This window comes from Lissotriton vulgaris, chromosome 5 (assembly GCF_964263255.1).
Source record: "Lissotriton vulgaris chromosome 5, aLisVul1.2, whole genome shotgun sequence".
NCBI lineage: Eukaryota > Metazoa > Chordata > Amphibia > Caudata > Salamandridae > Lissotriton > Lissotriton vulgaris.
The window spans coordinates 746731794-746747982 of NC_141693.1; the positions used below are offsets into that span (position 1 = coordinate 746731794).

A 16189-nucleotide genomic window follows, 5' to 3' on the forward strand; every position below is an offset into this window, starting at 1 on the left:
CGTTTTTACGAAACTTGGTGGGCCTTCCTCAATCGACCCCTATGCTTCCTTTAATGTTGGACTTGGGTTGTTATCCAATAGAGGAACTGGCAAAATTGAGAATTATACTACTATGGAGGAGAATATGGGTAACCCCTGAATTGGCTACATTTGCTGTGGGAATAGAAGATCTTAGACGAATAGTGGGTAGTGGCAATCTCCCCTGGTTTAAAGCGGTTAAATCCATCTTGTCAGATATGGGCCTTATCCAGCTATGGTCTGACCCCAGTACTAGCGTGTTCCCTGCAAAAAAGGATCTTAAGGATCAGTTTTGGGCTGCATATAGAAACAAGCTGATTATGGAACATAGCTCGCTAACCCTTTCTGGTAGATTTTTGAGCCATAAGGTGGACACAGTTCTGGAAAGTTACTGGGACGCCATAACAATGAGTATTGATAGAAAACCTTTTCATCAATTTAGAACAGGAACGCTATCCTTGAGATCGTTCACACATAAACGGAGGGGTGGGGTAGGGAACTCATGCCCATGGTGTAAAGATCAGAAGGAAACTGTGGGTCACTTCTTTTTTGTATGCCCTGCATATGTCGCCCCACGGAAATAAAGGCTAAAACCAATTTGTCGAAAGCTTAACACCAGAGGGGCCAATGAGGCCTTAAGGTTGTTAGGGATGGTAACATCTCTCCCAGTGGCCATATCAGTAGCTAAATATTTAGGCTGGTCTTGGCTAATTAGAGTTAGATATCCACAGTGTTAGTCAGCTTATTATTGAACATCTTGTGAGTGAAGCTCCATGTACTATGTAAACTATGTATTATGTTGGTTTTTAATGTTTTATTGTGTTTTATTCTGTGATGTCTTTTATGGTCAATTTTACCGAAATAAAGACGTATGAAACTGAACTGGTTCTTTGAATGGCTATTCTTGAGGGAAATAGGTAAATGTCCCTGATTGGTTCAATAAGTAGCTGTCCACTGGGGTGTGCATTTATTGGAAGCTCTACCAGATGCATGAGCCCATGCCCTTTGTACCTGATGTGCAGTTAGCTGTGGACCCTGATTGGCTAACTTGGTGAACATCCCCCATTGGGTAGTTAGAAAAGTGCATGAAGTAGTCTTACCTGGTAGAGAACGAGTGATGCCGGATGAGTTCAATAACTTTCCCTGTGTTGCTGACAGCTCCATCTGTCAGTAGGAACAGCAGCCGTGGGAATCCCCTGCGCACTGGCTGTCGGATGATCCAGTTCAAAGGGGACAGGATGTTTGTGCCTCCCATGTCTGCTCGGATCTTCTTGATGCTTTCACATGCAACTGCCAAACTTTCCTGGAGGGCATCACATGCTTGTCATTATTCCAGCACTATGGAACTACCATATCATCAAAATAGACTGTGAGTGCACCAGGACCCCTCTATCAGCACAACACGGTTACTGTTTAGTGCAGGTTAAGCAGCACACTAAACATTGTAAATTAAAATATATGAGGTAAAAAAGTTTATTTGTTGATTAATTAAAATCATTACAAACAATAAAGTACATATCCAGAACAAAATCTAATTAAAATATACAGATACAGTGAGTTTTGATATCCAAGATGAGATCCACAGCTAAGCCCTAACATGATTTCTTCAACTGCAATTATACAATTTGCTATTAAAAATTAGCAGCAAGAGTTAAAGTGAATTGTACTTGCAGCAGCAGAAATCAAACTGTCTTGTGCTAGCAGCAAAAATTACAGAAAAATGTTTTAAATTGGTAAGGATACATAATAATAATAGTTAAAGTGCCTTGTGCTAGCAGCTTAGAATCGTCAGATAAACTTTTAACTTGAACAAAGTGTACATAAAATGCCATCCGCCATTATGAAATTACTTTTAAAACAGTGCAATACGTGGGGAAAACTCCTTCATAAATTAAAGTGTCTTGTGCCAGCAGCAGAATTTACCCGTCAACTTTTTAGATTGGTACGGGTACATGATATACGACATACCAACAAAAATTAAAGTACCTTGTGCAAGCGGCCTAGAATCTTCAGGTAAACTTTTGAATTAAAAAAATATACATAAAATGCTATCTGCCATTATAAGATTACATTTAGAACAGTTCGATACATATAGTACACTCCATCAAATAGCAGCAGAAATTAAAGTGCCTTATGCTAGCAGCTAGAGCTATCAAGAAAAAAATAAAAGGTATACATAAGATGCAATCCACTATTATGGAGTGACATTAGATACAAAATAGTACATTTATAATAATATATTTTAAACAAACTTAAAATTGCCCACACACTCCCTAAAAACATTTAAAATCATTATATCTTTATCAATTTTTAACTTTCAATTTTTAACTTTCATAGCGGAAATTTCATCACTTAAAATATCTACTTTACAGAATTTCTTTTCAGCTATAAAAATAAACTTAACAAATTGGTGAATAATACGGATGGTAACACCTCTTAGACATACAATAATTGCAGTCCTACACGTTCTTACTCCAAATTCGTTAAAAATAGGCTTTAAGACGGTCTTCCGCTCGTCTAACAATTTTGGGCATAGGGTTACTATGTGCTGTAAAGTTTCATCACACAGCCCACATAGTCTACAAAAATTCTCGGGGTTGCTAGCTTCCTGGTCGCCGCTATGCGTACTAGGTCCAGGATGCTATCCCCGAGACAACTGGAAGGGTGATTTTATCATTATGATTCCCGGCTTGCTTTTTAACCTTCATGAATTTTACTGAATTGTTATGTTTTTATAACCCACATGACTTTATCAAATTGTAATGAATTTTATCAAATTGTAATCAAATTTTTTTTAAATATATGTTGTTTGTTGCTTTTATGATTTTAAATGTAATCGAATAAAGCTTGTTTTGACTTGACTTGAGTCTACAAATATTGGATGGCCACTTTTTCCCCCATTTTGGAATTCCGTCTTTAGTTGGATATCTCCCAAACCTTAATAACATGAATTTATTCTTAATGAAAGGTTTTAAATAAAATAACAAATAAGGTTGGGGAGACAATTTGCCGAAAGAGTTAACTATTGACCATAGAGTTTTTTTTCCTTAAATCATCTTTATCCGTTATAGTAGACAAAGAAGCAGCTGATTGGTTAATTGATTTTTTGTAAACCATTTTACTCCTCACTTCATGTACTAAGTTTGGGCATTCAAAATTGTGTAAACACTCATTTAAATAAGGTTGCCAACTACTCGCATATTCACTTTTTGATATCTCAAGCCAACACAGATTTGCTAATGAACCCCCTTCAGCCTGAGATAGTGTCAATAAGGACTTTAAAAATGTGGATTGTCGGGCCAAAAACTGTTTCTTTAGACCAAATTCAAGTCTTATATTGGCGCGAATAATGTATCTGGGAATCCTAAAAACTGATTTATATGTCCTTAATTGAATATCATCAAGCATTTTCGTATCTTTGCCCCGGAAGATAATGGAACCATAAACCAAAGATGCAATTAACTATGCTTTCATAACCTTCAGCAGGTGATCATAATTTGGGCATAATAGCTTATCTCTCAATTTTCTAAAAGCAAAGCAAGCGATGTGCCCTTAGCTTCAAGGTTATTAAAATGCTGACGAAATGACAAACTATCATCAAATGTGATTCCCAAATATTTATGCGATTTTAAGCATTCAATAACTAAACCATTAATATTCCATTCTTTTACTCCCAGTTTACCTTTTCCCACGGTCATTATTTTCGGGTTTATTGTATTTATTTTTAGACCGTTTTGTGTAACATATAGGTTAAAAGACTCTATTAATCTTTTTAGTCCTATGACAGTTTGGTTTAGTAAAATGGTATTGTCGACATATTGTAAATATTTATTCTCTTTACCCAACACAGAAGGGGAGTGGGCATTGGCAGATTTAAAATGGGCTGGGAGATCAGACATAAAAAGGTTAAAAAGGCAAGGAGCCAAAACACATCCTTGTTTCAAGCCGATATTGGTTTCTAGGCGACGAGTCATATGTCTACCGTCGCCTACTTTGATCTGTACCCAAGTATTGAAGTATAGTAATCTGATCATTTTTAAAAGTGTGTCAGATATACCCCAATTGATTAACTTCAACCAAACTACATTTCGGGGCACAGAATCAAAGGTGGCTTTTAAGTCGATGAAACAAATATACAATTTATTGTTTCCTATATTTGGCTCTTTTGCCTAATAATGTCAATAAAACCAAGTTAGTATAAGTAGATTCTCCCTTTCTAAAACCAGTTTGTAAATTTGGAATCAAATCCTCTCTTATGGCCCATGATTCCAATTCTTCCAACAGACAACTAGCAAATATTTTCGCATCTACATCTGTTAATGCTATTAATCGATAACTGGCGGGGTTGTCCTGGGGGACCACTTTTATAAATTGGTTGGATAATACTTCCCTGCCATGATTCCGGAATCAGGCCTGTTTTAAGCACTTAATTAAACAGGAGCGTTAGTACCTCTGGCCAGTCTTTTAAGTTTACTTTAAAGATTCGGAATTCCATTCGGGCCAGGCGCTCCATTTGATCTAATCTTATTTATTACTGTTTTGACTTTGTCAACCGACCATGGCTCAGTTTCAAACGAACTTAATGGATCATAAGCATTTAGGTCTGACCCACCATTTTCTATTATCTCTCATTGGCAATGATGAGTAAGATTAATTGTACCAACATCGCACTGTGGACCTGGAGGAACAGTTTTAAGATTATTAAAAAAGTTTACCCAACTTAATTCATCAATATTGGCACTATTGCTTCTATGATAACCATTTTCAAGGCTGTTGATAATACTCCAAAACAGCTGCGAGTCTTTAGATTTACAAGCATAATGTAATTTAGACCAAGTTTTTTCATAATATGCTTGTTTAGCCTTCCAAATTTCATTCCTGTATCCCTTTTTCAATTCTCTAATTTGTTGGAATATCGCAAAATATGATATTCCTTTTGCTTTCCTATACAGTGATCTTATTGTTTTATTAAGACTTCTTTGAAGGTATAGTAAGCGGTGTGACTACCACCCTGGATTGTTAGGATTTAAAGTTATACCCCCCATAGGGTTTCAAATTAGAGAAATTAACCAAAAGCGCGGAACATAAAGAAGGCCAAAGAGCAACCATAGATTTCCCTTCAATATTAGCATCCTGTACATCTAAAATTAAACAGGAAAGGACTTCTAAAATATCTTTTTCCATTTTGTCATTTCATATTAACCTTTTAAGGTTGAAAGGGGTGGAAGCAGTTTTGATCATTCTAGATTCTGGCAAATAATCAAAAGAAAAAGCGAAAAAGATAACTTGTGGATTATGATCGCTCTCAATCCTTAGAACTACCTGATAACTTTGAAATAAATTAAAAAGTTTCTCAGAGATTATGGAATAATCAATTATGGAAGGGCTACCCGTTTTATTAAACGTCGGTGTGTTATCATCATCATTCATAATCTTTAGGTTATATTTTGTAAACTCACAATTAGTTCATTGAGATGAAATTTTTGAGGGTGCATTCCACTTTTTATACGAAAAAAGATGTATATTAAAATCCCCAGAGATGATGATCATTGAATCCAGGTGATCATAATATAACACTTTAATGGTTTCCCATAGATGTGTAAGTTACGTGGATCGAACCTTTTTTTCGAACTCAAATAGACAAATTTAAAAAATAATCGATTGTTTGGCAATTAATTTGACACACTGTATCCATTTTACCTGGAGATCAATCACAAAATGCTTAACATGAAGATTCAAAGAAACATATATAGAGAGGCCACCACTAGGACGGCCTATAGAGGCCTCACGAGTTGCAACATTCAAATATTAAAAATAACCAATAAGGGGTTCACTACATATATTCCAAGTTTATTGTAGCATTAATAAATCAAAAGTTTAAAAAAAGCCTATAACATTCAAATCCTCAAGAAGTGATTTAAGACCATTTGTTTTCCAAGAACAAATTTTGAAAGGGTGTAGTACTTTTTCAAGAGAAAGCCGGCATCAATCATTCGTCACAGAGTTTACATTTGTTAATATCGATGGAAGCCAACTCCAATCCTCAACCGGATTGGGGACTTTCTTTAACTCTTCGCATATTCATAAACCTGGCTGACAACTCCTGATCTTAATACCACATGACAAATGTAACTCTGTTGATGGGCCTGATGCACCTTTCAGCACTCTTACATGTGATGGCGTGACTATTTTTTGTTGTTCACCCTTCTTTAGAACCGGGCTGCAAGGTGACTTATTAGGGATCAACAGAGTTGGATATTGAGACCCTTGAATTCTCCAAACTTTGATACCCCATTTCTCAAATTTGGTAGTATTAGCAATTATTTTACTAACAATTTCATCACTTAGCCAGGTTGTAACAGTTATTTCACAGTAAGAGTTTTTACAATATTTCTTAAATTCCACGGTTCAAAATATCATAAGTGCTTCTCATAGTATACTGGGGACAGAAAACGACTTTCCTCATTTCGTACAAAAGATCAGAGGCCTCTATTTCATTCTTAACTTTAGAGTCCTCTAATATGGTCTTCCCAATAATAGGAGCCAAACTGGAGCTTTCAAATGACTTAATACATGTGGCTCCAGTGGCTTTTGGACCTGAATACTGGGTTGTTCAGCGTAATCGTTATTGTAACATTGATGATCATTAGTATTTACAATTTTTCGATTGAGGGTATTTTGTTCTCCTTGTTGATCAACCGACTCATTACAAGACGGGTCAGGCAAAATAACCCCTGACTTTACTGAAAGAGGTGCTTTGGGCCACGTACTGGCACTAGCCTCATCCTGTATAGAATTATTAATAGATTGACCGTTTTGTTTATTCTTTGAGTTAACTTCAGATTCTTCCGATGATCAAAAAAATCAGGAATAAAGCTTTCATTTCAGGTTCATTAGGCTTTTTAGGATTTTTAATTACTACCTCACTGGGGAGTTTTTGGTCCTGTGATATTTTATTATGGGTTCTCCTTAACCTTTTTCTTGCCCGTTTGGACAGAACCTCAGGGTTTGTAGTGACGCCTAATGCTTGGATTGCTTCAGGGCAAATCATTTTAACCGCGCAGTTTTTAATAACACATGATGCTTGGATTGATTCTAGACAGTCGCCTTTTGTTTCATCAACTGTCAAATGGTCCTTGTTTTTCATACTTTTAAAGCTAACATGAGATACCTTCGGTGTTTTCAAATTAATGTCATCATTTGCAGGTTGATCATTCATATCATTATTTTTACTATTTCTGTTATTCTTATCATCTTGTAATGTAGTGAATTTATCTTTACTAAGCGATCCAAATTGAACAGGACCATTTGAATTATTTTTTGTACCAGGTAGATTAATAATTTCTTCATTACCTCGAACTTTTCTACCTGACAGCAGTTTTACTTCCTGTACCATGGAGTTAACAATTGACGGTAAATCTGAGATTTTATCTATCAGTTGTGCACAAGTACAGATTATTAACTGACTCTCTTTATCTATTTGAACCTTAGTAATCAGTTTGGTTAATTGGAGAAGCTTTGCATCGATTCCTACTACATGTGATGCCAATGTGTTTAAAATGTCTACCTAAATATCTAATTTATCTGAATGAAAATTAAGAGCATTAGTGATTAGTGTATGGAGTAGAAATTCACATAATCCACGCTCAGGTCTAGAAACGTTATTTTCTGTGTCACGAGGTCTGGCATGAAAGTTCCCGTCAAATTTAGTTAATAAAGATATATCAACTGAATTAAACTGATTATTTAAAACTATATTACTGGATTTACTTTGTTAGTATAAGATGGGAACATTTTCACCACTAACCTCACCTGGAACCAATAGTGATTTATTAATGGTAAAACTATTCTCCAGGATTATACTTGACTGGTCCAAATTAAACGGTCTTACATTACCAAATTTGTTAGTTTGGCCATTTGGGCTGGAAACAATTCAACTGTAGCTGGTATTGGTATTAAGGACCCCCTCTTGTGATCCGACTCTTCAGCAAAATAGTCTGACACAAAAACCTCCTCACTTACATTCTGATCCAGACATGAGGAGATGTCAATTGCCGATCCAGACTCTTTTCAACTACCATTCAGAAAAGGGGGTGGTGATTGACAGAGTATCTGAATTAAACAGAACACTCATACCCAGTCAAGAGATCAGGGCTTGATCCATCACCGTTTTTTAGCTCACTGCACCATCCCAGCTCAGAACCTGGCTACATGCAAATTAGTCTGTCCCTGCCCCAGTGCATCATGGGAACAGGGCAGACCAAACTACCAAGCCAATTCTTATACTGGGAAGGAAACAAGCTTCTGGGGACCGGTTTCTGGCATTACAGCCGTCTTCGGCCCGGCTTGCTTGAATCCTGATGGTGCAATGAGCAAGGGACTCACATCTGAGTATACCCTTCCACGCTTATGGTGGACAAAACGATTCAGAAAAGGGGGTGGTGATGGACAGAGTATCTGAATTAAACAGAACACTCATACCCAGTCAAGAGATCAGGGCTTGATCCATCACCGTTTTTTAGCTCACTGCACCATCCCAGCTCAGAACCTGGCTATATGCAAATTAGTCTGACCCAGTGCCTCATGGGAACAGGGCAGACCAAACTTCCAAGCCAATTCTTCACCAGAAAGGAGACAAGCTTCCGGAGACCGGTTTCTGGCATTTCAGCCGTCGTCGGCCCGGCTTGATTGACTTGCTTTTGTCATCCAACCTAATATTATTCTCCCTCCTGAAGCAGCCCCGCTGGTGGTAGTCCTTGTAAGGGTCCCTCCATTGATGGAGGGAGAGGTAGATTCAACAGATGCTCTATTATCAGTAACTAAAAAATGGTGTGACCTTAATTGCTCTGGCGCTACCGAAATTTCCTCCAGTGTTATAATGGCCAGGCGGGTCGGATGGTTAGGGAGTTCACAAAAAGCAGTAAAAGGGGATTGTGTCATTGTCAATTTTAATAATCCCCATGTTGTTCCCCGTCTGTTATGGGATGCCTCAGACCTGAAGAGGGAGGAAGGAAGCATCAGGGCTCCATCATTGTTTTTTTTTTTATCCCCCCCAGACAGCTAAAAGCGGATATAAGAGCACGACTAGAACAGACCTGTGGGAGTTTAGACCGGATCCCATATAACTCAGTAACCAGAGAACATTTCTCTTACGGGGGTAGTCTTAGAGTCCCTTTTTCACCAAAAGCACTCTGTAGTCAGGTAACCAAGAATAAGGAGACATTAGTCCTATTAAACAGGTTTTCCCTTTGTCTCGGTTAAATGAGAAAGATTGACTAAGGCCCAAAGTCACGACTCCCTGACTCCCTACCCCTGAGTATGACCCTATTGCAGAGGTGGGTGTTAAATTTAGGTTAATGAGTTGGAACATTGCAGGGCTCCGGTCTAAAAGGGGTGACCAGAATTGGTTGAAGCTTATCAGAGATTGGGATATTATAGCCCTGCAAGAGACCTGGGACAAGGACAATAACTTTTGGGTGGACGGCTTTAAATCTTACTTTCAGCCAGCCCGCCCAATGCCAGCGGGTAGAGCTAAGGGAGGGTTGATGCTCCTTTTCTCGGTAAGATTAAAGGGCTCAGTAATGATTTTTGACTCAGCTTCCCCTAATTGTCTAATAGACGAGCTCACTACCTCGAATTACCCCAAAACATTGATAATTAATTTTTATAATTCTGGGGAAAGTGAGTACAGAAATGAGCATCTCTGTTACTTGACACGATCTTTAGAAAGATATAAAGCGCAGCAAACCACTTATGTTTATATTATTCTTTTGGGTGATTTTAATATTCATTTGTGTAATTTTAATTGTCGAATTAATGAAATTCATGGTCCCTCTTATTCGTCGTCACCTCACTTTGAACATACCCCTAAGGGGGAGGCTCTCGAAGAACATCTTTCATTTGCTGACCTTTATGAGCCAGGTTTTTTTGACATCAGTAAGAGGGTTGTAACGTTTGAAGCTAGGGAAAGTGAGACGATTATCGATTATATATTTATATCTCCTGCACTGTTAGGGCACGCACTTTTTTATAATGCTCAAAGTTCTTCTTTCAGTGATCACAATCCGGTCATCTTAGATTTGGATAAAGGCTGTTGTCTTTTAGATGCCACAGCCAACATGAAGGGGCCTAGCACTGTGATAACCCAAGATCAAGGGAGGAGATTAAAATGGGCAAAAGTAGTCCCTGATCACTTTCATGATAGCCTGAGTATTAAGATTAAAGAAGATATTACAAAATGTGTTGATTGCTCTACCCCGGAGGGGGAAATTATCATAGCCTTTGAAGCCATATGTAAACAGGTTGCTACAGATCTAACCATTACCTCTAGGCCTAAACCAAAAGAAGAAAAAAGATGGTTTGGTTCTAAATGTTCTAGGGCCCACCAAAACCTAATAAAATCACTGAAAGTTAAACCCAAGGATAAGGCCCTTATAGCCAGCCTCAGAAAAGAAAATAAACTGAATATACAGAATCGTAAAATTAAATTAAAACAGAGGTATGGGACGCTCTAATGTCTGAAGAAGTCTTAAAGGATAGCTCGAAGTTCTGGTCTATTGTTAACAGCTCACTGCTCTCGGGTGAGGAGAATGGTTTATTGGAAATCAACATCCTAGAAGATGATTGGTTGACTCACTTCGAATATATTTATGCGAGTAATGAGGTGTCCGATCCTTTTATTGCTCCCGCCAGTTGTTCTCCTTTGCCTGTATTAGTGTTTAATCAGGAGGATGTGGAGAGGGCAATAAATAAATCTGCAAGTAATAAGGCTCCTGGCCCAGACTGCGTCCCTGACGATCTTTATAAGGGCAATGTTAAACTATGGGCTAAAATTGTAACTAATGTTTTTAATTCTACTGCTTCCCATGGGTTTCCTGCTTCATTGTCCCATTCCATTATTATGCCTGTCTTCAAAAAAGGGCAGAGAGGGGACCCTAGGTGTTATAGCCCCATTTCTTTAATAGATTCCTCTGTTAAAATCCTGGGAAAAGTTATCTTGACTAAGGTGTCAGAGTGGGTGACAGAAAATGGGATCCTGTCCAATCTCCAATATGGATTCAGATCAGGTAGAAGCACCCTGGACCAGTACCTTAATTTGTATTTATTAACAAATAAGTACAATGTAGCCTCCATGGGGTCTATTTATTTAGGCTTTATGGATCTATTTACAGCCTCTGATCTGGTGAACAGATCGAGGCTGTGGACCATTCTGCTTGATTTGGGGATTGACCCCTGTTTGGTATTTTATTTTGCGGATCATCACCGGGACTTGCTTGCGTCCCTTAGGGTGACGCAGGAGGGCACTTGCACAGGACACTTTAAATCTGGCAGAGGGGTAAGACAAGGGTGCATTCTGGCCCCTTCACTTTTTACACTTTATATAAACGCCATAGACAAAACCCTGGATATTGCTAGTTTGGACGTTCCGCGTGTAGGGAACAGCACCATCCCGGTTCTCCTATACGCGGATGATGCCGTCCTACTAGCTCGTACCCCGTTAGGTCTACAGAGATTACTGAACTCCTTCGGGTTGTTCATGAACTCCCTGGATCTGGTAGTTAACATTGCTAGATCGCATGTTCTGACTATGGGATTACGTAAGAACAAAGTTAGGACCTTTTATCGCAAAGGGGCCGAGGTCACAAGGGTGAAGGTCTTTAAATATCTGGGGTTCCTGTTTGATAGATGTTCCTGGGCCCCCCAGCTTTTAGCAAAAAAAAACGCCATAGGAGGATCGTCATCAGCCCTATTAAGCTTTGCCCAGCGATTAGGAGGAAAGCCCTACGAGGCGATTCTCTCTATCTACTAGGCAAAATGCTTGGCAATAGCGATATGTGGTGCAGCAATATGGGGGTATAAGGAAGAGGAAGAGATTCAGAAGGTCAAAAATATTTGTTTCCGCTCCCTCTTGTCTATCCCCCAATCTACTCCAATTTTTGCCTCCCATCAGGAGCTGGGGATGGGGTATGTATCCGATCTGTTGAGCATGGCTTCCCTAATCTGTTGGCTAAAAACATGGTTGATCCCAGAACTTAAGTTAAATCGCCAGATTTTAAAAGACTGTGTCACTTTAGATAGAGTTAATGAAATTCAGTGGCTTTCTTATATTAAGTCAATGTTTTAAAAACTTGGGCGCCCAGAAATTTTTGAAACACTGGAAGGTATTGTTAAAGGTGATATTAGATGGGTTAAAGAGCATTTCCTGAGTTTAAGGGCCCAGGAATGGGAGGGTGAGAAATTTAAAAAACCTCTGGTTAGGGCCCATTTTCTATTAGTTAAATCACCATCTATTGAGTCTTACCTAAGGTTAGTAACAAGGCCCTATCATCGCTGGTTACTGACCAGATTCCGTTTCAATCTGATTCACTTTTTATTGGGGAAATTTCAAGGATGGTGCAAACCAGAGGATGCAGTACTTTGTAACTGTGACCGCAGCTCAATTCAAGATACTATACACTTTACATTTTTTGTGATTATTATTCTGATATTAGAAAGAAGTTTATAATTCCACTTCTAAGAGGCAAGGAGTTTCTACAGGTTAAACCTGCCCTATTACATCTGCAATTATTGGATAACCCCAGGAATATTTTTAATATCGCAAACTACTTTTCGGATAAGAAAACTAAGATGCCCAGCAATGATTGAAACATGAATTTCTTTGACTTTTTTTAATGAACATGAAATTGTTTTAACTGAGATTGTTTTGTGTTTTTTAATATTTTTGTATCACCTTAATGTATTTTATGATGTGTGATTTGTATGTGTACTTTTATGATTTTAATTAATCGAATAAAGTGGTTTTGACTTGACTATTGCAACCTGAAGATGTAGGCTTACTAGCTTTAAATGCAAATGAGAACATCATCTACATTTTCTGCATTTGGCAAGGAAGAAAACCCAGGGCATCGCTATACCAACAAAGGCTGGCCTGCTGCCGGTGTCATGCTTTGGACTGGTGCAAAGACAGGCTGCCTTGTGTGACACACAGCCTGACAACATGATGTAGAGGTAAGTGTGCACTTTCTATCATAGGATGTGGAAGAGTATTTGTGAGAATTGGATTGTTGGTTTAGTGGGATGAAACCCTACTCAAGCAACAGCCACAATCCTTGACAGGGTGAACCACAGAAATTTGCTAAGTTAACCTAACCCTCTGGTAGCTTGGTACAAAAGCAGGCAGACTTAACTTGGAGGCAATGTGCACAGTATTTATGCAGCACACAAACGATAATAAAGTGAAAACACAACACCAGAAAAATCCCACACTAATTTAGAAAAATAGAGTAATTTATTAAATTATTTTACACCAAATTGACAAAAATCCAATACGTAGAGCCGTAGTAATGAATGTAATTTTTTTAGTAAAAATAAGATCCTAAAAGATCAATGCACCAACAGCGGAGATCAAGACGTGCAAGAATGGGTCAAAGTAAAAAAATATGGCTGACTGCGATGGAGCTTAGATCGGATACAAGAAATGGACCGGGCCCGGTCAGCGCTTACCTTCAGATTTAGAAGAGTTTTGAAAGAAAACATTTCTGAGAAGGTTAATTTCAGGGGGAATGGCTGCAGGCAGTGTCCAAGGAGAGAGCACTATTATCAGACAGCTGCTAGACAAAGTCCGACATTCAGACTTTGTCACTTTTTTAGAAGTTGAAAATCTCCAGCTGGACAAGGCAGGAGGCTGTAGCTGACAAGAGTTCCAGAAGGCCAGATGCCACATTGGCGAAGGACCGCTGAACAGTATTTGCTGCTGCGGAGAAGAACAAAGTTGGAGCTGTGGTGAAGTCAGGCTGAACGACAATGCATCTTGGGCAGATAGACAAGCAGGTTGGTCCTGGTCTGCTCTTGGTTTTCAGAACAGTTTTTAGCCAAAAATGTTCTAACTTACAAGTTTTAGATTTTGGCTATTTGGGCACTTTTAGCACCACTACCAAGGGTCCAAGTCTGGCGGGGTACCATTCGGAGGGTTAGGACTCACTCAGGCTAGATCCGGAGCAAGTTCAAGGTGGTGGGAACCTGTTATATCCCTGTTGCTCTGAACAGGAGGCCAGCAAACTAGCCCTTGGAGTCACTCTGATAGTACTAGGTTCAGGTGAAGAAGCAAGGATCAAGCAGCAGGGCAGTCTTCTGAGGGTTCAAGGTAGGCTGCAGGAAACAAAGCAATCCACAACAGCAGGCAGGCATCTGAGATGCCTCTCACAGGTCAAGAAAGTGAACTGAAGAGTGGATCTGAGGGTCCTATTTTAATACCTGGTGCCTTTTTTGAAGTAAGAGATGTTTCTAGAGTTTCTGTTTGAAGTGCTTGGAATGTCCTGACTCTCCTGCCCTGACTCCAATGCTGTGGTGATAACTCTTTGTATGAAATATAAAATCTAAGTTTACCATTGAAGAGGATTTTGATTACAATTACCCAGATACCAAACATGAAATGCTTATCTGTTCCTTATGAGAAGTTGGCCTGGCATATGATGTCCACTAGTCTAGTGGGCACCTTGCACCAATCCAAATGACATTTATTGATGGTATGTTTAAGACAACCTTTAAAGAAAGCTATCCTCGTGGTAGATGTGGAGAGCAGCCTTCGGGCTAAGTCTTGAAGGAATGTAAAGCAGCTTGTTTTACCAGTCTATAATCTCTTGAATAATCAAATGAAAGTGCACCACCCAAGGTATATATATAAAATAGATGTATTTATTTGAAACACAACCCCTATAGCCTCTTTATGAGGCTAGAGGGTAAAGTACAGTACAAGCATTTTAAATAGCATACACTAAATAGCACAGTATACGTTTTGCCCTGGGCCTCACAAACCATATACTAGAATAGTGGTATTAGAACCACGTGAGGGATAGAAGTGACACCTAGGGCCTGTAGAACCGCTGGGGCAACCAGGGACCAACCAAGGTAGGGATGCAAGAGACCCACAGGGGATGCCTGCAGTGTCTAAACACAGCCGCGAATCACCATAGACTTCAATAGGGAAAGTTTAAGTTCACTTGTTAAAGATTTAGGACACTTAGGAGTGTAATGCGAGGGAACCCATTCAGTACTGGACACTTCAAGAGTCAAGACCCACTGGAGCACCGAAGTACTTGTGTTACCTCACCCAGGGAAGCCGGGTGCATAGGTGTCTTTTCGTGTCGGTTTCGTCGTCGATTCCTATGGAGAGCTGCAAAGAAGTGCTGCAGGCGACCAGGAGCAAAGTGTCTAGATGGATCCAAGGGTGGATCGGAGATCAGAAGAACCTGAAAGCAGAGGGGACAGAGTCTGGGTCACTAGCCAGTGACCAGGATGGTGACAGGAAGATGCTAGCCGATGTCGGCTGCTTTAAGGTGAAGTAGGTGTAGCATGACTCTTCAGCTACGAGCTCCGGGAGGTGTCAACAACAACCAGGAGCTGGATTCGAGCTGTCCCCAAAAAGATGTTGAGTGCTGCAGTGTTGGTATCCGGATTGGACTGAACAAACCTTGGCAACAGCAACCCAAGCAAGATGACAAGATTGGCTTCAGTGCAGACCAGCAAGATCTGGGGGACTCACCTTTTGGAGGGGAGTCAGAGAACGTCTGGAGCAACCTGGAAAGCTCAAGAAACAAAGGATTGTCCTTCATGGGGACCCACTAGCCAACAGACTAGGGATCGCAAAGGAGCATTGAGCTACGGTGAAGAAAACAGGCCCATTGAACACTCATGGAGTGTAGGCCTCTCAGCTTTGGTGCAAAAGGTGCTTGGGGCAAGGGCAACAAATAGCCCAATTCACAACTTTGGGAAATTTCGAGAAGTAGGTGCAGTTGCAAAATTGCAGGATGTCCGGGAGTTTGGGTCCCAGGCCTCTTGTGTCGGCTGTGGGTCTCCGCTTTCCTGGGATCTCATGTCGGCCTCAGAGATGTCTGGAAGTCCATGTCCTGTGTCGCAGATTCTTCGGGATCCGGCGGGAGCCTTGAAAATGCAGACGGCAAGATGCTTCTTTGGTGCCTGTTTGAACAGGGATGTCACTCCTTGACCCGAAGGGAGATTTCTTCCATCTCCCAGTCGATATGGAATGTCGAAGGTCCAAGATTTTGTCTTCAGAGTTTCGTCCAGGGTAATCTAAAGTCCTAGTGACTGGGTTCCTATACGTATACTAAGTTTAGGGGTTGGACTAACTCTAAGGTCCCACCTACGGGAGGAC

At 39.7% G+C, this 16189-nt stretch overlaps 1 protein-coding gene across 1 annotated transcript in view; it reads right to left on the minus strand.

Moving 5' to 3' along the window:
• VWA5B1 (von Willebrand factor A domain containing 5B1) overlaps positions 1 to 16189 on the minus strand; it is a 1100054-nt gene that overhangs the window by 747235 nt on the left and 336630 nt on the right. Inside the window, exon 9 of the mRNA XM_086920192.1 lies at positions 1119 to 1321. Coding sequence (XP_086776318.1) covers positions 1119 to 1321 — 203 coding nt within the window. The remainder of the gene's footprint in view (positions 1 to 1118; positions 1322 to 16189) is intronic.